We start from the raw sequence: 23,057 nt of genomic DNA on the forward strand, positions 1-23,057 counted from the left end.
ATTCAGATGGCAACAAGCACACAGAAGAGACAAATTAAAGAAGTAGCAGCTGCTTTTGTGATTTTTTGACAAGGCAGGTGTTCACCAATGTCTACAGGGATTGAATCACATCAAAACTTATTAAAGTTCTTTAAATCCTTATTAAATCCTTCTGCTTTCTCCTAATCAGCTTTAAAGTTTGAGAAGTAAAGCAGATGTCCTGAAAAGTGATCAAATTCAAAAGGTTTTATTGGCTCAGGTGTTGCTATGTGTACTTAAAAGGATCATGAGTGTCTATTCATTACTTCACTGTCGGAGCATTTTAAACATATCCTGATTCCTGCTTTAGCACAAAAGTTAAGTAAAGACACACTATAAAATCTGTCCCTGAAAACCTACAAATAGTAACTGTCTCGAATAGTTATCTTTGTGCTTCATAAAATGAAGAAACCTTGAAACAAAGAAGTTTTAAATGAACATTAACAAAAATGTACTCTCCCATACAGAAAATGAGTCATGTCACTGAACACTTTCCTATCTAGAGAGCACAACACCTGCACCATGAAACTAGATATATGCTTTTTCTATAAGTTTGCTCATTTCAAGTTCTGTATCATTCTTCTTAGCATTGTAGCTAAGCAGATCCTGCTAAAGTGGTGGAATTCACAATTGGAATGTTATTACAGAGGTCCAACTGAGAAGAAAGAGCAAGGGGAGAGGTGGATATGCTAGGACTGTGTGCTGTTCAATATTGTCCATGACCCAACAACATGTAGCAAGGCAGCAGTTGTGTATCTGGCTACTCTACCATCCAGCATGTGGCTGGTATCAGTCCTGAGCAAAAACATATTGGCCTATCTGTGCCCAGCTCATTTCAAACAAGCACTTCATAACAGCATAATTTCACTCACGGTGTTTTGAAAATATTGATTTTTAAATTAACTATAAATGAATAGTAAAGTATGTATAGGCTAACTATATTTCTAATTACAAGTTTTTTAATACCATCACAAGTTACTTGCCTGGAACATAAAGTATATGTGAAAACTACTGTTTAGACTAGTCCTTCAATGACAATATTAAAATCAAATATCAAATCTTTGTTGTCTTTAGTGATTTGTTGTCTTTTGTGTCTTTAGTGTCTTTTTATATTTAAAATTTTGTACAGTCATTATAGCCAACATTCATTAGAGGCAGGAAAAGGGAACTTTCAGGCCTATGCACTTAATTTCATGGATCCTGCCATCTGAGTTCAGCATCTTCAAATCTATGAAGAAAACATTTTTTTCAAACAAAAAGAACCTCACACACAGTTTTACTTTGTTAAACTATACATTAATTCCCACTAAAAGCTAGTTCAGAAAAATACCATGAAAAATACTGCCTCTATTCAAGAGTAGCTGCTAATTTCATTCTAGTCAAATAGGGCAATTTAAAATGTTTATGACAAGAAATATTACCTAGCCAGGAAAGTAATCAATAATTTTCATATGAAAATTGTCCCTTCCACATAATCCTGTATAAACAAAACAGTGAAATCTGCAGTTTCCTTTACGTTTTTTCATCAGCCTGAGGACCCAACCTCCTCCTCCCTATTCTTAACTTTTACCTGTTAGTTCCCACAACTATCCAGGTGGTACAGAACAATAATTCAAGTCAAATGTGGTTTCGTAATAGGCTGCATTTACAGCTGGTACATGCCAGCTCACTTGGTTTTTGCAGGACATAAATTGTTACCTCATGTACAGATAATCAGATTTTACAGGACACAGCTGCACTGTTCCCACAGCATGTAGTGGTATCCAGGAATTTCCTCTAACACAAATTTGCTAAATGACCACACAGGCAGGTAGAAATTCATGAAAGGATGCCACATGTGCATATGGACATATGCAAAAAGAGATGTACATTATCTAAGGCCATACATATCAATTGTTTCTATTATGAAGCAGCTGAGAAGCAATTTGGAAGAATGGGGATGCTTTTTTTAATGCAAAAGTACCAGAGGTTGACTAGACCGTTCAGTTGGTGGAAGAAATCTGAATCTCCAGTGCACAGGCTGGGAAATAGTTGATTAGTAATCACACATTACACCCATGCTGGGAAGACCTGTTGTTCATGTAAAAGTGCCTGCTGAGGCTTAATTATTCAAATCATCTCAACTTTTGGCTAGAGACCTTTCAAACAGAAGAAATTTGCTTGCAATGGTCCATTTTGAAAGACATTTCTTAGGTGATAAACTCCTAACAACATACAATCTGGATTCATCTTAATTCACAGAAATTTTCATATGGTTTATCCCTTTTTAAAAAGACAAATATTGACATCACTCTCCTTATCCACCTAGTTATGTTTTACTCTACCAAACCACATAGTCATTTTAACAGTGTAGCTTAATTCAACAAAACATTCTATACATCTTGTCCAGAACAGCTAAATCTGTGCTGGTAAGATCTGTTAAATGAGAATGCAGTTAAGACAGAAAATTCTTTTTAGCCATCTTTTTCAAATTCTTCTGGGAAATGGAAAGGAAAAGAAAGATTTTCACATTACCTCTGTTTAAAGGCCTTTTCACCCATCTCTCGAGCAGCCCTCTTAACCTCTTCAGGAACAGCATCTTTTTCAGCCTGAGATACTTGATAAACCCTGTGGCCTGCATCCAGTCGATATGGCCCACCTTTGCCACCTAATCCAGCAGTGTCTCTCCCACCTAACATGGTTGAGATAAAAAAAATCATTAAGAATATGCATTTGATAATAAATAAAAACACATTTTCTTTAAAGCTTCCATTGCCATATCTACAGATGTTCCAAAAATGCTGCCAACAATCCCCAGTAGAAATATTTTTTGCCAAAGATTTTCAAAGCCAAACAGCTATCATGGCAAGGAAGAACTCCCATGGAATACTCATGTTTATAGTCCCTTGTGACCAGATTCATAACGGTTTCTACCTTGTATAAAGGGGACCATAGAACATATAAATCTTGTACATCTCCTCAAAGCTCCTGGTCCTTAAAGCTATTCATCCCTAGAATTTGTTGGTTTAAACTGTTTCCGAACCACTTTATCTAGTGATCACTATTTATGCCCTTTTAGAACTAGGATGCACTTTCTGTGTACTTCTTGCCTACACTACCTAAATTGCTGCAGCTACAGGGACATCTAAAAGGATGGCAAATGGCTCAATCTAGTTTCTGCGGCTGCAAGCTTTTTAGTTCTCTGTATGACCAATGAAAAGAAACAAAATCTAATTGAAGAAGAGATCTGCTACATACAGTTTAAGTTAGACACTGCAAGTATTTATTTTCACTAGCAATAAAGTAACCCTGTATTGGATAAAATAGCTCTAGGCAGAGGATGGTTTTATAAAACCATTTTTGACTCACACAGCATCTCCCTTAGATATCTGGCAATAATGCATTAAAAAAAACAACAATGAAAAACCTGTTCCACCAGCCCACATATTTCCACCAACATGTGGCATGTTGTCTGGATCCACTTTTCCATGTTTAGGGGAACTGACATCCAAACCACTTTCCCTCTGAATGGTTATCTGTAAAATAGATAAACAGAGCTGTAAATCTCTCTTATAGCAAAGAAAGAACTCTAACAATCTAATAATATGATACTAGGAGTGTTGAAGAGCTATAGGAACAGCAATGTTCCACCTGAAGAGGACAACAGAATACAGCAGAGAAAAACAGGGCTCCCAAGTGGCACATTAGACCCACACCCAACTTAAGACGGAACCACTCATTTAGTGCATTTAGATCATATCCACACTAGAAAAGCACTTCCTGATAACTGCCCAATATAATTCAAAATCTCCCTGTAGACAGAATCACCTGCAGTTCAAACACTTCTCAGAGTATTGTATATCCATAGCACCGTACATCCATTTACACATTTCATGCACAGTTGCAGTTCCATGTTCATTATTGATGGGTAGATTGATCTTCCTTTCATGAACTAAAGGGACTAAAGAAATGACGTGCTCTTCTCTGGGATTCGTTCAAATGACACGCTCACGCAACCCTTACCTTCCCTGCCATGACCACAAAAGTCTACCGAGGTGGGTTTTCTAGACCTGCCTGCTGACAGCACTTTCCCCATTGATTCGTGGCACAGCTGAACACCCAACAGCTGTCAGATGGTCAGGGTTGAGTCACTTTAGGCTGGGCATGGATGTAAGTGGGTGACTGAAGGTAAAAATACTCCTTCCCGTTACGAATTCTGAGTCATGCAGTGAATCAATGATTCATGTGTAAACTGCCCTTCAGTTACGAATCTTCTATAATTTAATCTCACTTCATTTTTTAAAAGTGAAACTTAATGACTGAAATGGAAAATTAATGTCTCTAACCACTACAAATTAACTTTCTTCTCATCTACCATAGTACATTTAATTCTCCGACGAATTTGTGTCCCAGTAACTATGATTTACTGCCTTCTCAAAAGTTCACCGGCATTATCAGAGTTTTCACTGTAGTGCAGTTTAATCCTCGAATTCACTGTCTTGCAGATTCAACTCCACGCTGACATGAATTCTATACACGTTTTTGAACTGAAAACATGTTCTCTATCAACTCTGTCTTGGCAGCTATTCAAAACATCATTTTCTTTCCATTTATAGAATTTATATCAATTCAAAGAGGTATGTACAATACATCCACTGTAAGCCATTAGTCATGAGTGTAAAATCAAGATCTAATCTGATAAATTACATTCATTTAACATTTGTATAGGAAGAGAGACACTTAACCACAACAGCACGTTACCCTTAGGGTTACATACTTTTTAAGTTTAAGAAATTTCCTCCAAAATAAACCGTTCTTTTTTTATAACTGGTAGATTTAAAAACTAACAGAAACACAGGTCTAAAATCACTGAACTTAGTTTAAAATAAACTCATAAAACCAAAATGGTAATGTCAGCCTCATGAATCAAAACAAAATATTATTCTGTAATGTGAAACAATAAAATCATGCAAAAATTTTACATGTTTATGCTTCTGGGTTTTTCATAGAAGGTTCTTTATTCTGCAAAAGGAAGCTCTGTGAAACACACATAACCATAACCAGTGATGCAAATGTCATATTCTATTTTTGTCAAGTTCTTCCATTGAAAAATTTCACTAAACATTTTGAAATACAAGCATTGTTTAAATCTTAAAAGTTCTGTAGACAATAGAGCTTTACTGCTCATGTGTCTTTCTCACGTGTAAGTTGTTCACAAATAGTATTTCTAGTACACACGCAATAGACAAGTTTCTAATATAAACCTATTTTACAACAGTGTTGATCTGATTAAAGCAGGTATTTGTAAATTTGAAATGGCATATGGTTAATAGATAATATTTTATTTTATAATGATTATTGGCTTTCTGTTCTTAAAAGGACAGTACATCCAACATTTCATTTCTGTTAAAACTTGGAAAAAATATTCTTGAGAGAGAAAAAAAGAAATAAGCGGTACAATCTATCATAGCTTAAGAATGTGGCCTCTTGAATACCTTTTTTTTATATATAGTTAATAGCCTACTGGATAAAATAATTGTAAATTCAATGACACTAGAATGGAACACCACCAGCAGATGTGTAAATGTTATGTCTGTGCATTGCAGCAGTTTCATTAATTATTTTTTAAGTCTCATCTGTGCAGACAAAAGGTAGAATTCTGCTAACTCTTAATACTTTAACAACCAATTTTTATTAGCACTGGTTTGCTGGGGTAATTATTTACAATATACTTAGAAATGGCATTACATTAGCACACTGTAGAATCCTTTGAAGAAAATCTTCTGAATGTACTTTCCTGTTTTTGTTTTGAGCTCTTAGATAATTCCCTTAGTGACTTATCAGGCTTTTCTTCTTTCCATTCCATGTGTTTTAAGGCAACAAACAACAAACAACAAACAACTTCTCTCTCCTCTGCAAGTGCCTCTATAAACAAAAAGTTAGACTAGCAAATATCTATACTAGAATTGAAGATATATTTTAGAAATAAATAAACAATAACTCACTGAGCCTTGACATGAAATCAGAGAGAGCATGAAGAAAAAACTGAAGAGAAAAACTTCTGGAAAATGATACATTCTTCAGTGCGACAAATATAAAGAGATGGAAGAGCCATAAGTAAGTCACTCCTCTGAGAACTGGAGGAATTCATGACATTAGAAAGGTAGACTTAAGGGGTAGGATCCAAAACTGGAGGGATTATAAACCTGAGAAACTGAAGTATAGTCAGCAGCTAAAGTCTATTTTGTCTTGCTTGAGAAAGAAGACAAGAAAAACAAGTACTAAAAGTAGAGAAATGGCTCAAACAAACCTAAAATCCACTGTAATTTTTCCATGGTTGCCTGATTGGACTTTCTAAAAAGAGTTTTCTCTTACTGTTATGATGGATATTTTTCAAATATATAAATACATAATTTCCTTGCTCAAAAGTTGACCTGTTCTCTCCTGAATATTTTCCGTTTGAATCTATCGCAAGACTTCCATTGTTTCTTTCAATGAGAGTTTTGACTAAGAATCTCTTCTTGAGGAAATCTGTGCTCTTCTTAGCTATACATGCACTGAAAGGCACTATTCATTACTGCATCACTGTGCAGATTCCACACTGCCTGGTGTGCATATCACGGCTTTGTGAAACAACAGACAAATTCAGTCAAGTAGCCTTGAGCTCCAGCTATGAGGCACAGGTCAGAGTAGAATAACTGGGAAAACTGTGAATTTTTCCTTCTGAAACTTCCTTTTGATTTCCAAAATAACCACTATTTCCAAAACACTCATGGCACACATGTTTCAATTGTATGTTATCTAAACTTGTTTGCACATATTGATGATTCACAATCAGAGCATGAAAGCACTTTTCCATTCCCTTTGTGCAGGCTTTCCTTATCACATTAGAAGCACAACTGCCATCCTCTGCCGGGATACATGATTCTTATTTTATTCTCTAAAGAGTTACAATTCTTAGTAAACATCAATGATGTTTAGATGATGTAAACATCCCTGATTTAAAATATTTTTGTTCTCCTATTTTCTTTGACTATACTATACTCTCAGGCCCTTATAGCAGTAAGTAATGCGTACATTCAAAAGGACTTTGTGGCAGAGGCTCTGTAGGTCTTCCAAAGTCAATGACGCAAACAAACAAAAATTTTGTGCAAGAGGAATATGAAGGTCTGCAGGTCAGAAAGATACCAAAGGAATGTGCTTTTCTGAAGGGGCAATGGTAAGAAAGAAGTGCTTAAGAAGAAAATGAAGAAACAACAACAAACACCAAGACTTGTTAATGCTTTGACTGAATTTTCTGGTCGTGCCTCTTACACATCCATTCATTCCTGACAGCAAGGTCAGCCAGGCAGGAATAGAACTAAACACTCATTTTGCATTCAGTGAGAGATACACAGTATTTGAACAACTTGCTCTATGTCAGTTCCTTCTGAGATATATGAATGTATGCCAGAATGGTTTTACATGGCTACACTGCTTTTTTTTCCCCGACAACATTAAGATTCTAAGAGCGAACTAAGTAAGATAAACTGATACAAATGCATTCAGTTTGGAAACTAACTGATCTTATTATCCTTCATACATAATGTAAAAAAGATAAAGGGGCTCAAAGAATCCAGTTACATGATTTACTGCACTCAACAACATAGTAAAACCAGGTGTTTCACATCTGTGTCAAATTTATGCCAAACACCTACTAAAGGTTTACCAATCTGTAATAGTGGTCACTGTGAAGATGAGTCAAAGCCTGGTAGTTTTGTCTAGACTTCAGCTGGTCAGACAAACTACGGTATATTGTGTACTAAACAAATCTTAGCTATGTTTGGAAGTGGATCTAGAACCACATTCATACCACTTAAGTGAACGTGGGATTGAATTCTATTGAATTCTGATGTGAAATAATCTAATTTAATAACATTAACCCCTTGAGAGTAATGGAGCACCGGCATAGTTTTGATACTTTTATAATCTCTAAGTAAGAGACAGAAGCTGAGTTTGTTGACGATCACACAGTTGACCCAGATACACTGTGCATTGCCCATACAAGACACTGTCACAACTATGGGAAGAAAAGGGCTTGCATTAACCCATAACAAAATAACCCATAACAGAAGTGTGGGAATTATGGAGAGAGATGCTGTACTCTATTATTCAAATTATTTATGCCCCACACATACCCATATTTCATTCTAACATGAGTTATTTTCACAACACAGTACTTCCCTTTTGAGTTCAGAATTAATTTTCTTCTAATGTATTGCAAACAAAGCTCTGCGGCCCTGTGAGTAAAACTGGCAAAAAGCATTATAAAAATTTAGCTTCAGCTGAATTTGTACAAGTGACCTTAATGATATTTTAGCATCCAGTAATCTTCATCCTACATTGCAATGAAACTGAGAACAAAAAAATATCTTTAAAAAGGAGCCTCACCACGCCAAAGGCAGTCCCAAGTAGCAAAACTGTGCATTTCTGTATCTTAACAAGTACTATTCAAAGTACATCTGGTTTGAATGCATATTAATAGCTTTATTATTAAGATGTTTATAATAGTATTGATGAGTGAAAGACACTTAGCAAAGTCGACTGAAATGAACATTTCAGTATATCTTTTATTCATGTTTCAGAGTATTCACAATGTTTCCCCATGTATTTTAAGCCCACACATAAGCTTATTCTTCAAGTCCGTTACAACAAACTAAAGACTAAAATTCCCTAAATCATCTTTACTGGGGAGACAGGGAAAGGGAAAGGGAATTTCACCTCCTCCTGTCTTGTCCCAGTTGAAATTTTCTTTATTCCTGCAAGGTCCATGCAGGAGATCTAATCAACAGCTCTCACTGTCTTAGATGTCCAATACCTCCATTACCGTTGTGTAAAAAGCTGACTCTCTAAAATATGTTTTAAGCAGAATATGTACTTAGACTTAACTGCTGGCAGAAAGAGAACTCATGGTTACAGGTTAAGAACTATCTTATAGAATTTGTAAGCAGAAGTCAGATGAGCTTGAAAATATTTCTAGCTTTGAATAGAAAAATAATCAAGAAGTGAGACCTTCCAGTAAAATGTGAAGGACTTCATCCTTAATGCTGACTGGAATGTGACTGGGATGTAGATAATTTTTTTGGTCGTAGATATTCCTGTCATCCTACCCTGTAATTGGCAGGCCTCTGTTCAGCACTGCAAACTAGCTAGAGAGTAGATGGCCTTTTAATATAGAAGCTTACTTTCGTATTCCGATGCGGTTAACTTCATTAAAATTCCTGAAGGGTGCAGGAGGTGTCAGTGCCTCCCATTTAGGAGTGCTTGCCAGAAAAGCTCCTTTGTGGTGCTCACAGCAACAAAAGCAAGTTTCTGCCTCAGGACTGGCAAAGAAACTCTAGTTTCCAGTGGGGGCATGCTGCCTCATGTACAAGGGAACAGACCTTTCACCTCTTAGTTTTAATTATCTCTGGCCCTGACCAGATGAACTCATATCTAATCCCCTTACATAAAACACAATGGTTATTTCAATACTCTAGATACAAAAAGGGGGGGGGGGAAAAAAAAAAAAAAGTACTCTGCTCCCAGGCTAGCATTGTGCAGGTGTAAAGGGATTAAACTTTTACTTCAAAAAATGAACTGTATTTTCATTCCTCCAAATCAAATATTTCTTGTCCTTAACATTCTTAGTGGGAATGTTTAAGCAGAGCTGGGCATTCCTTACAGGCTTTTACATCTTCATAATAGAAATAAATGGAATTACTCCTTGTTGCATCTGGTGACAAGGAACCAACCTCTCTTCTAAGCCCTTTAAGCATTCAGTGGATGATTCCACATAGAACACATTTACTAAAGCTGCAACCAGCATGATTTCATGTGTCACAACCTAATAAATACATACAAATTATACAAGCAAACAGGGTCACAGCTGCAGTATTTACAGCTGTAGACAATATCTATGTAGGAAAATCTTTAAAAGAAAATGTTAAGGAATCCAAACATTATTTTCACATGCACTTATTTTAGTATTAATAATAATACTGCATTATTGAGTGCTTCTTACTGTTGATCAGAAGAAAATAGGAAAAAGAATGTGTGCATGAAGATTTGAGGTAGAATACAATTCACATGATTCAGGTGCTTAGTTCAATGTAAATTAAGGAGGTGTGCATTAGATTAATTAGTTGCATGATTAGACTCTCCTGAAAAGTAGACAGATGTAGGCAGGATCTAGGCTGGCAGGATCCCATTCTTCATTTACTCTTTTTATCGTAAAGGACAGAATCCTTCTAAGATTCAAATTAGAAGATATCTCCTCTTATCCTAACATATCTGAGATGTGGAAGGAAAGAATTAATCTGCTATTTTGCCTTTTCATTAATATAAAATAAATTAAACAGGACAGCTTATAGTCAGTGAAGAATATGGATTACTTTCCACACAAGGCATTAAATTGTTGAAAAACATTAATTATAAGAATGTAAACCCACTAGAAACATTGTAAAGTTAAAATATCTATGTTTTTTAAATAACTTGCTTACTTCATTATCGCCCTGGATAAAGATTTGGCATGTATCAGAAGATCACTGAAGGAAAAGAAGTGAAAACATCTTAGATTTTTATCTTACAGGTGATTTGGGAGGTGGTTATTTCTTCATCAAAATCAGTGAAAAAACCTGTTATCACTCTAATACATTATTATGAAAAAAGACTGACTTTGGCTGAAACAAAACATGACTATGCTCCAGCTGAAAAAGGCATTAAGTAATCAATCCCACAGTGGCACAAAGGATTAGGAAATGTATTCCATGGAATGCAGAATGTATTTCAGCAGATGTGCAAAAGACTGATTTTTCCCTGAAAAAAAATAATTGTTTTCTTTTACTCCCCCCTCCTCCAACCTTAAACCCTCAGTATTACCCTCAGCTGCATTTCACAGATCACAAGAACATATTTTCCTCCAACACCTTCTTTATCAGCAACATGAATATATGCATTACATTCTCAAAGAGCATATAAAAGTTCTACATCAGGCAAATCAAAGGCTAATTTGCCTGTTCTGTGGTGGTTTTACACTCTACTATAAAACTGATTCTACTTAAGACAGAAAGAAAACATTTTATAATCTACTTACAGAAACTAGTGAGAGAAAGGCATAAACAGGCAAAAAAAAAATCTAATGGCTTCTACCATGTTCACTTGTACTATTATGTTCACCATGTACAGTTTTTTTCTATGTACTAAAAATTAATAGCATAATTTCTATTCACATCAACAGCACAAAACTGAGCCCACAAGCAATTTTTCCACAGAACAATTCAGTCTTGGACAAGACAATAAAAATGTATGAAATACATTCTATTTCTTAAATTGTATCCTGAAATGAAAAAAAACATTAGTTGCACTGCAGTATAAAACTTTTAATACATTTTCTTCATTCATTTGGCTTCATTTTCATTTTCTATCTATCGTAAAACTTTGCAAGAGTTCAAAACAAACTGATGAAGCTTCATGAACCACCTGACTCCTGTGAACATTTCTTTTTAGAAGTAGCTTTTAAAATTCATACAGGCATTAAGCTTCTGTCTTGAACAGCAAAACTGTTGAAAGAGTCATAACTTTGGTGGAATTTTAGAACAGCGACAGTATTTAAGGCTGAGGGAAATCACTGTTATTAGCCCACCGATGCCCTCATGTGGTCAGAAAAACTGCTCGATCTAAAGTAGAAAACAGAGAACGGAGGTGGTAGTGGAGAGAAGGATCAGCTGCTCTTGCTAAAGGTCATGCTTTTGTCTTGATTCAAGAACTGCAGCTTTGCCCAGTTCAGTCTTAACATCAGGAAAAGGCTGGGTTTCTGCGAAAATGTTATAAAGTAAAATGTTACTTTAAAAAACCCCCAATAAATTCCAAACTATCAGTATAGATTAAAGTAGATCCTGGAGTAAATATAAACAAGTTGAGATCACTGAAACTCCTGAATCAATTATTCTACAGATAAACATCCAACCTGAAAAAATAAATTTCATCAGGTGAACTTGAATTACTCTGAACTTCCAAGCACAGCTTCAGAAAATCAAAAGAAAAAAAAGGATGTATTCAATAAAACCAAAAATATTAGTTCACTTAAGGTGCAAATACTTCATGTAGAGTCCTACACGATTAGTTGCGTGGAAAACAAATGGAATTGTACAAATACAAATGAGATTATTCAAGGAAGGGAATAAGATGATCATTACCCAAATCAACTTTCAATTCTTGCTTATTATGAAATACAGTCCCTGAGGGACTGGCTATCTCCAGGTTATGATGATCTTGAGGTAATTCTAATTCAAGAGAGCCAATGTCCAGGTACGTAAACTGGGGAAAAAATTAACGTGTGCGTGTGCATATGCATATACCTGTGTGTGAATATGTATTTATACATGCACAACTACATATGTACACCCCCCCACCTAACTGAATGTGACTGTGCTTCTTTTAACTTCAACAGTAAATGTGACATTTTTGGCATTATGATTACTTCAGAAACGTACTCAGCTTTGACTCCAGTTCAACACAAGATTTACCTGCAATATAGGTAGGAAAAGAACATATTTAAAAAATATATTTCTAATGATAGACCTGGCATCCTATAATTGCTACTAAGCATTTGCCTGTGCCCTAATCAGATCCAAAGGTTAACTGATGGATTGCAGAAGAAAGTCTAAATGTTGGGAATTACTACTGAGGGCTGCTGAACTCATGAAAATGTTGGTTTTAGCAAAAAGCCCTTGCATCAGGGGTGATTTGAGCAGTTACAACATAAAAAAGACTACTGGTGATGAACACATACACATTGCTCTTCTACATTACTAACATGAACCACATGTTCATATCTTCTAGCAGTTCACAGGACAAAGGATAATTTACATGTTTTGTTATAACTTTTGAGTGCTGCTATAAGACCATGAAGACAGCCATTTAAATCTGAGAAAAATATCCATTTACTGCATTCTTGAGTTTTGCTAAATATGCCATTACTCAGCCAAGCATGTTTCAACTTTGAGCAATCTAGAGTTGACATTTGTTCCCTTAGGTGGCTGTGCTGCATTTATATGCTTTTATTTTCCCCAATTTAAGGTATGTTCATACTGATTGCAGCATTCAAGGACCTTCAAGCTATTTAACTTGGCAACACAAAGTATGTTAATATGGGTGTATAATTCATTTATCCCACTGACACTGCAGTGTAGACATATAGCATGAACTTGAACAGGTGACCTGCCTTCCTTAAGTTTCAGTTCCCTTCTCTGGAAAGCAATGACAATGCTTACTGGTCCCAGATGCTGCATAATTATATATTTTAAAGTTTAGCGGTGTCTAAAGGGAACTTGTGGATGGATGAAGAAATTTTTTTTCACTTCTCCATTTAGCTATTTACAATGATTATTTGTGGAAACACTGTATCAGTAAAATGTTAACTAGTTACAGGGGACACCAAAAGAACACCTGTCTAGCACTACTGAGAAAAGGAATCACTATTTCAGATTAAAACATTCTTTTTGACAGAAAACTATTCTCTCAGTCACTTTCACAGGGCAGATGGTCAGAAATGAACACTCAAAAAAACTTAATCTAAAGCCTTCCCTAGTCTTACATACATTTCATTCATGTCTCCTTTTAGTGCCAAGGCCCGAAACATACCCCAAATATTCCAAGTGCTCCCAAGCCATCCTCCTCTAGGACCTCTTGCAACAGACTGAATCAGTCTGCATGAATGCTGTGAATTCAGTTTTGAGTTCAGATCTATCTTATCATATTATCATAAACTAGGTGACAAAGCTTTTGCAAACTTTGATCAAGTACATTTTTATGCACTCAACAGGTTTGGGTATGTCCTAGGACTTCTGACATTCTGAGTATAATCTTTACATAGCATAAAACATTTTAGACAACAGCCTACAGCAGGAGAACATTAAGTGGAAGAAATACAGAAATAAATGTTTTTGCTAATAGTCACAGATAAATGCTTTACCATCTATTGAAAAATTATGCATCTTTTAATTATTTTTATCTAAGCATTGTACTTCATCTAAATGAGAGATACCGTTAAACAGTGCTTATTGAAAAATAGTATCCCAACTATGTCAGAATGTAATCAGTGTTTTTCTATTTAATTTCTATCAATAACCCTTTGATGAAAAAAGTAACACAAACTTACCAGTGTCTGCCTATTGACATGAAACTTTTAGGGCAAGATTTTGAAAAGAAATTGTCTTTCAAATTCTTTTCAGATATTTGATAATGAAGAAACAGTGTGCTCAGGGACATCAAACAGTGAAAAAGCTAAACAATTTTTGGGCTGGAGTTCGTAGCTTTAGAAAATACAGAATTTTGTTTAGATTTTGGATTTTAGGCACTCCAATTCACTCCAGTCATTTCAGAATACTGTAGTGTTATTTTGAGTTTAAAATTTCCATAAATGATGAAAATTTCTGACCTGCCTGTATAAATGCAGACTTATGTAAACACATACCATATTTTGATAAATTAACTTTGTAGCCACAAGACTTCAGCAGCTTGAACTCTGTTGAGTATGTCAACAATACAAAACAAATGTTGACTGTTTTGAAGATTGCCACGACATTATACCAAGGGAGCCTAATTACTGATTATAAGTGGAACACCTGTTTGTTTTCCTCTGTTTCATTGCTTATGTATATCCAGCCTATTTCTGAGAGCTAATGTGTTTGCGAAAGCCAAAAGGCATCCCTGGAGGAGAATATCAATAGTTCCAACTGAAGCCTAGTTGAAGATTTGTTTCTAATTCTTTGAAATTATATTTATATTGAAAGCCCTCTAATTCTTTTTTCTCTAAAAAGTCAGGAGGAGTCAAAGAGATTCTGTGTGTTTCTGCAAAACAGTGGTTCCCAGCCACCTAGACAGGTCTCATGTTGGTCTAAGAATATCACCATGAAGGGATAATAAGCTTAGCTAAGCCTGTAGCAGTTTTGTGATATGCATCAATGACAGTTTTTTTGGGGTGGATGGGTGATATGTGGAACACTGACAATTTCCTTAAGTGAATTTCTGCTACAAGATGATTGGGAATGATAGGTTTAGTCAAGGAATTAGAGATGCCTTATTAGACTCCAAGTTACCTAACACGAGTATGCACATGAAACATTACAAAAAAGGAGATGATTTTCATACACTGGAATGAACAGATCAATACATGGCTGCAAAGTATGTCCAATTTTGTAAAAAACAGGTATGAAGAAATATTTAGCTGCAGCATTCTTAGCAAAGTAATTGTCTCTAGAACAGGAGACACTGAAGTTCTTAATTGCTTAATTGCACAGGAAATCTACATGAATATTTTTTCAAGCTAACGGGATCTTTTCATTTCCAGGAATGAATGCCTTAATGAAGTATTGCTTTTACATCTAGGTCCATTGAAAAATTAAGTAGGAAAGGTGAAGGCCTTCATATCCAATTAGCAACTACATATCTATTATCTTATTGGAGATTACATAAAATAAAAGACCTAATTTTCTGCTTATTGCTCTGTAATGCCTTTGAAAACAAAATTTCTTAGGTTTCATTATCTTTCCATTTGAAGCAAAGTAAAAAAGTAGAGAAACAGAAGTTAGTTATAATTACACAGGTCTGAAGATCACATAGGAGGCTTTGTTCCAGCCCTTCAGCACAAATTAAACTGCTATTCCAGTTCTGACAAACCACTGCTTTGAGCTATGTACCCTGTGTTGACAGAGGAAAGAAGAAAGATACTCAAAGGAGACTGACCCTGGAATGTGCCTAGTAGAGAGGCAGGCTGTCAGTGGAGAGAAATTCTACAGTGGATCTTGAAAACTTCTTTGTGACCATGGGGAAACTTCTTAGTCGCCTTTAAAATGGTTACTTGACATTACTAGTTAAATGACTTAAATTTTTTGATTACATGTACTTTCTAAGCCAGTATTCTCTACAAATTAGTTGACTATTATTGAAAGTAAAGTAATATAGTTCAATGAAATGTAAAGTTATAAAAAAAAAATAACACCCTCCCCCCCAAAAAAAAAACCAAAAACAAAAAAGAAGGAAAAATAACTGTTAAAACAAATAAAACTCTAACTCTTTCTGCTGGCTCTTTTAATTTCCATTAGTCAACCTGATCATCAGATGAAACTGGGCTGGGGTAAACCGACTCTATCTGGCCATAAGATGGTGCTAGTGCTACTGCACTGGCAATAAAAATGGCACCGGTAAAGTGACCAAGTGTCAAACACAAACGTGCTACTGGGAAACAGTTTCCTTTTCTCATTACTTTTATGAATGGCATTTGCTGAGGTCCAGTAACAAGAACACATCAGTTCTTGTCCAAGTCTCTGTAACTGCAGAACGTCTTGTAGAAAGAGAGCTAAGAGTGGGAAAAGAAAGTGAAAGAAGATGATTTTGGCCTAATACATCTCATTCACACTTGAGACGCCATGTAAACAAAGACCGAGAGAGATCTAATTTAGAACAGACTGATTCTGTTTTCCCATCCTAATTTACTATGAGTGGTTACAGAAATTCATGAAACAGAAATAATTGCAGTGGTAGACAGAGATCCTCCTAGTTGTGGCAGACAGGATCCTCCTAGGTGAAGTGGAGAAGTCCTCCTAAAGCACACTCTAGTTGTTTGAAGTGATACTTTCTCCAGTCACTAACAGAAATTAAAGATGCAATTGAACAGTCCTGAATTTTCCCTCTATGTTGCAATCATACATAGTAGCCAGTACATTAACACTTGTGTATACATAAATACCTGCACACACAGAATACATGTATACACGGTGTGTTTTCAGCATCTCCTTAAACATTCCACATGAGAACACAAGCGTACGAAGATCCTTGCAACTCTTCTGCTGGGAGAATTATCAAAACTAGCCAAAGCCTAGTGAACTCAAGGTATCTTTCACCTAGGTTTGAAGTTTCTTTTTCGAAGTAAAACCACAATATTTTTTCCCAAGCATCTGAATGCTGGAAAAGTATGTCCTTTGCTTAAAAATTAATTTCATTATTCTACATTATGAAACTTACAGTTAAAAATCAGCAGGAGATAAAGAATTTATTTGCATTTAATTGCAGAGGAATTTGGCAAAAATACAAACACTGTAAGACAGTCTGTCAGTAACCATAATTACAGGGGTCACAAAAAGTTTTAAAATTTAAGCTACTATGCCTCTTTTTTTCAGTGAACAAGTCTATTCAGCTTTTCTCACGGTGTATTTCGACTTCACAGTGTTTTCCAACACATCTTTCCCTCCTGAAAACTGACGCGCAACTCATTTTGTTAAATGTATTTCACTTCAGCTTTGTGAACTCCTACCTGCACAGGACGACCATCTTCTTGGCCAATCATGTTCCTCCAGTCCTGCAGTGACCGCTGGAGGCTTTCCAGCCCAGTCTCCCAAAGCCTCACACCTCCTCCCATGTCCACAGTAACCAAACCTACTTTGCCCAGTGGTGCCAAAAGGGCATCGGCATCTGAGATCTTAGAGAGCCATGATGTATATGGAGAGAGAGACTGTGATCTGAAAAACAAGAATTAATATGATTTTTCCTGAAGTTTCAATTAAAAGGGGAATGAGCATTTATGTAGTTAAGATGACAATTAAATGAAATTCCATCCTCATTTCATGAGAGACTACAACTAAGCCCTACAGACCCACTGTTTTATCTGAAACATTCCACCTACTGAAACTGGATATAACCAAAAGATACTTGACAGTGTAAGAAGCAGTTTAAAAGACCAGGCTGAAAGGGAATATGTTGCCTAACCCATTGCTGTATCGAATCTCTCTGAAAATAATCAGTCTTTAGAAAAAAATATAAAAATTGTAAAAAGATGTTATAGAAAAACTACAAATGCATATAAAACTACAAAAGAAATAGGAGAAGACATGACCTGGCACTGAGGAAAATGCATTTCCATCAAATTAGAGTAATACCTTTCTCTAGTGATTTAATATAAAATGAGGATTTAAACACTTATTTAATGATAATACAGCTTTGTGCACAGAGAATCTTAGCACCGTTTTAAACAGTGACCTTGCTGACAAAAGTTTGCTGCTGAAACAGAGGGCCCAATAGGTACACCATCTGAAGGGAAATTCAGGTAATGTAGGAAAGACTCTATGTATTTTTCAGTACTGTTAGTGATAGGCATAATGAGTTGGCAACCTACACTAACACTACAATTAATAATTTTCAAAAATATAAAAAGGAGCAACACATATGCCTCTACCTATGGCTGAAATTGTCATGTGCTGACTCAACTGAAAAAAGTTATCTTAGCATTTGACCAGGCTAACTACACCAGAAGGAGAAAAGGCTGTTATATTTTAACACAGAATTATTCATATATATATATGAAAACTCACTTTACTTATCAGTTCCTACTGAAATATATTTTTAAACTTGGACTTCTGCTCAGATCTGCCATATACAGCTTAAATCCTAATGCTAGATTAATGGTCATGATGTTGAAATATGGCTTTGTAAATTCTGTAATGTCTTATAAAATCCTGGTGTAAAATAATGTGATTCCCTACTATTTTTATATTAAGGTCTTATATTTTTGAATAACTGTCTCAGATGTAAGCCAATGGGCCAATTATAAAATGGTGAACAGTCCAGAAATAAGGATCTATTATTTAAAATGTTCCCCAGATTATTAATGAACCAGAATTACTTTAAATCAGAATCAATATTATCAAAAATCATCATCAAATGGATAGATTAAAAAAAAAGTATAGAATTCCTGATGTGTGAGTTTAATACATGGGCTATTTAAATATGCAAAGCTGAGAGATTGCCATTTTAAAAAAATTCCCTTTATTATTATTGCAATGGAAAATGACAATTTGTAACCAAAATATATCTTTATATTATAAAACATTTGCAAATACTCTCTATAGTTGTGAGAGATAGATGTTAAAACCAAACAGAAGACACACAGTCTGGTTATTTTGATTTATCATACAAGATATTTGTGTATCACACGATACTTGTGAGGGAATGTATACTTTCCAAATGGAGAACCAAAATGTAGAGAAGCTCAAGTTATTTTCAAAGTGAACTTTATATTGGACCTAACTTGATTCCTAGTTTCCTAACACCTACCACCAGATCATTCTGCCTGTCTTTGTCAGATCCTAAAGATAGGGAAAAAGGAAAAGAAAATAAAGGCAGCAAACCAGAATGCAACAGGGTAGATGGATGGAAGAGGAGGAAGGAGCAAAGGGGATGAAAGTCAGAATATAAAGGTACTTTTCATATTTACTAATTAATCGCTACATTTTCATTGGTACCATCTAGTAAACAGATAAATTATGTTGACAACAAAATGCTTCATTCAGTGTTTGCAGAATTTTACACAAGGTATGAATTAGTCTTACTTTCCACATCAGAAGAAATATTTGCTTATCCTGATGTAATAATGGACACTAAATTCTCTTTGCTTTTCCTCTAAGACAGAGGCTGCTCTAATCAATAAAATCAGTTACCTAGGAATTGCAATGTATTTGATTTTCTTTGAGTTAAGATCTGTTACTTCCAAGTATCCAGCAGCTTGTGGAGGAGTGACATCTGAAAAAAACCAAACGTTATTTTCCTGCTGCATGATTAACTGGTTATTGCATTTGCATTTAGCAGATTAAATTTAAACATTTCATTATACAGTACCTGTCAGAAAATGACAAGCTTTCACATTCAATACAGGAATACAACTTGCAAATAGGGAATTGTTTTATTATTATGATAGTGAGTAAACAGTCACAGTTAACAAATAACAATGTATTTGTACAGCAAATGTCAAAATTACACACAGATATAACCGCTCACAAAAGCACTAATCATGCATTACCACAATCCCTAACTCACTGTTTTTATCTGCCACTGAAGATAATGTCAGTTTTATATCTGACTTTAAAAGCATATTGAGGAACATTTCAAAACATTGTGTTCATGATTTCCACTTTAAAATTTCTCAGTAATATTAACCTAAACGCTGTTCTCTTAAATTGAACCACTCCTTTTGGAGGTAGGTTTTCAGTATCCAAAGATTTTAAATAATAGCCCTAGACTGTCAAGCATTTAATATTCTGTTTATGGACAGTTTAATGAATACAGCTAATATATGGTACTTCCCTCAGAAATGAATTTTTCTGTGTGTGCCTACATTGGTTTTTGCCAACATATGAGTACACTTTGCCCGGGCTCAGAAGTGGCTTCCAGTTAGGAGCTGCCTGGAGTAAATCAAGGCAGTTTTTCAGAAAATAAACCAGAAGACAGAATTTCAGCACAGTATTGGTACAAAATGTCATTGTCACAAGATGAAAGCAAGTCTAGATTTCCTTCAGAAACAATGTATCTTTAACCTCCTTGAAACCAAGGAGAGAGTGGCTGCAGAAGTGTTGAGCTTGCCTACAGCACACACAGAAAAGACCAGTAAGATCAGCAGTATAAGGGGATCTAATATCCAATGAGTATATAGAGTAACCCACAACACCACTTTATGCATATCTACTGTATCTAGATATCTATAGTATACATACCTACAGTAGCACATCTGTTGACTTTATTCATCTTCATAAAAATGGAAATATCAAACACATCAGAAATAGGAAGAAAAAAGCCTAGAAAAATGTTTTCCCTAGATTTTGTTACTCTTCTAAAATGTGCTTTCTCTTCTGTTAGTAACTGAGAATAATATACATATATATAATATATAGAAAAAAAATTCTGATGAAGATCTAGAACAAGGGCTGATACTGAATTGGAAAGGGTAGCACCATGGGATAAATGCTAAGGGATTAAAATTAAGTTAATAAATTAGAGAAAGAACACAAATCAAACAAATTAAATTACAAAAAGACAAAGTATTACAGAGTAGGGAGCAATCAAATGTTTAAATGCTACACAGGAACAGCTGAGTAGGCCCTAAAACTGCAGTTAAGAATTTTACGATGAAGCATGAACATCGGAGCTGAACGAGTACAGTTCCTCTTTTGCCAAAGCCTGATGGAGAAGAATAGCTATGCACAACTCTAAACATCAAATTTTAAGGAAAATAGACACAATGTTCAGTCAAGGGCTACTCAGTACAAGGGAGACATGGAGGTCCTTGAGCAAGTCCAGTGGAGGTCTATGAAGATGATTACAGGACTGGAGCACCTCTCTTATGAGGAAAGGTTGAGGAAGAACTTCTTTACTGTGAGAGTGACTGAGAACTGGAACTGAATGGCCAGAGAGGTTTTGGAGTCTCCTTCCCTGGGAAAGAACTGTCCTGACACAATCCTAAGTAACGTACTCTAGGGGACCCTGCTTGATCAGGGAGGTTGGACTAGATGACCTCCAGTGGTCCCTGATAATCTTATCCATTCTGTGATTCTGTGACATGAGATAGTCCTGGGGATGACAAACAGGTTAGAACAGACGGGTTATAAGGACAAATTTAAGGAATTTTTTTTGTCTGACTAGAGACTTTTTAAAAAAGCACATCCAATCCTATTGAGAAGACTCTTACAAAGAGCAGTATCATCCTGAATGAGTGAAAGTGACATCAAGTATTCAGTTGTGTTTAGAGAAAAAAAAGATGGATACTCTGAAAAGATTTTGTATACAAGGAGAGTGAAGCATTGCAGTAGGTCAATTGTTTGACAAACATCAGTTAAAAAGAGACTACAGGTGTCATCCTGTCCCTATATAAACAGGTGGACCAGAGGATGTATCAAGGTTATTCCAGTAACATTTTGTGTGACACTACATGTTGTTCCAGTTAGTGTCACACTAACAGAGAAAGGTACTCAGTAATAGAATGTTATTTTATGTTCATCTATAGAAAGTGCTGAGAATCCAAGTAAATATTTGCTCTCAAGTAGCCCTCATCTCTATGGTCTTGTTTTTAGAATAAACATTAATTATTATTTGCTGGATTCTGCCATGATCTCTTGTCTGAGTTTATATTTCAGGTCCATACATCTATTTGGCAGTCTTTGGGGAAATTATTACTTGTTATAGCTTCTTTTAAAATATAACTATCATTCTGGTTTACAGTTTCAATAAAACACATAAGTAATTATTTCTTTGCTTATTGTTCCTGGAACAGCTTCAGTAATACATATTGGAGCATGTTAGAGTTTGGCCAAGTACTTCAAATTATTAATAGAAATGGAAGGCTGTGTGCCAGAACTGACCAGCTGTCCGAGAAGATGAGAATGAAATCCTGATAGATATGGAAACAAAAGCAAAAATATAAAACAACTTCTCAAAGGCAACAGAAGACAACAGTGCAAGAATTTCAAGGGACTGAGACATACTTGATTTTATGTAGAAGGATGCCTTTCCTTCACTATACCATTTCCCAGGGAAGGATACAAAGACTTATGAATGAAGTCTCATAGAACTTTCCTAGTTAATTAACTACAGGTTTTCTAATGCAGAAACAACCGATAATTCACCAAAAGTCCAAAAGCCCCCATGAATTATGCAGCACAATCAGGAATAAGCAACACTGAATTTTAAGGGACCAAGACTGTTAAGCAGCTACGGGTAGCAGTTAAATGAGTATTCAATTAAATATTCTGTCAGTTAGTGAGACTGAGAGGCAAACTCCAGAAGAAACAATAGCCCAGCAGAAAAGGTTGTAAACACAGAATCTCAAATGAGCACTGTAAGGACTGGTACTTGAATATCTCACCTTCCAAGTGAGCACATAAATGCATGCCTCTTTTCTTCCGTTTTCCCCTTCTTACACTTGGAAATACTTATGACTCATGCCACGACAATGGCAGTACGAGGTCCCTCTAATCTAGTATTTTGTCTCCAAGAGATGCTTGGAAAATGTAAGAACAGACAAGTGCACATGGTATTTTCCTCAGTCACCAACCAGTTCCAATCTAGGGGCTTCTTTAGCTGAATGTGGTGTCTATGTTTTTACATCCACATATTTAGTAACTTCCCAGGAGTTTGTCCAGATTTCCTTTAAATCCATGTTTCAGCAGTCACAACATCCTTTGGGAAGTGATTTCACAGGCTGGTTCCTTACTCTCTGA

General features: G+C 35.6%; 1 protein-coding gene across 1 annotated transcript in view; it reads right to left on the reverse strand.

Annotated features, from left to right (window-relative positions):
* VWA8 (von Willebrand factor A domain containing 8) overlaps positions 1-23,057 on the reverse strand; it is a 182,055-nt gene that overhangs the window by 20,445 nt on the left and 138,553 nt on the right. Inside the window, exons 36-39 of the mRNA XM_017827812.1 lie at positions 19,509-19,590; positions 17,330-17,534; positions 3,425-3,533; positions 2,533-2,689 (exon numbers count right to left, since the gene is read on the reverse strand). Coding sequence (XP_017683301.1) covers positions 2,533-2,689; positions 3,425-3,533; positions 17,330-17,534; positions 19,509-19,590 — 553 coding nt within the window. The remainder of the gene's footprint in view (positions 1-2,532; positions 2,690-3,424; positions 3,534-17,329; positions 17,535-19,508; positions 19,591-23,057) is intronic.

This window comes from Lepidothrix coronata, unplaced genomic scaffold (assembly GCF_001604755.1).
Source record: "Lepidothrix coronata isolate B3197 unplaced genomic scaffold, Lepidothrix_coronata-1.0 Scaffold143, whole genome shotgun sequence".
NCBI classification, from domain to species: Eukaryota; Metazoa; Chordata; class Aves; order Passeriformes; family Pipridae; genus Lepidothrix; species Lepidothrix coronata.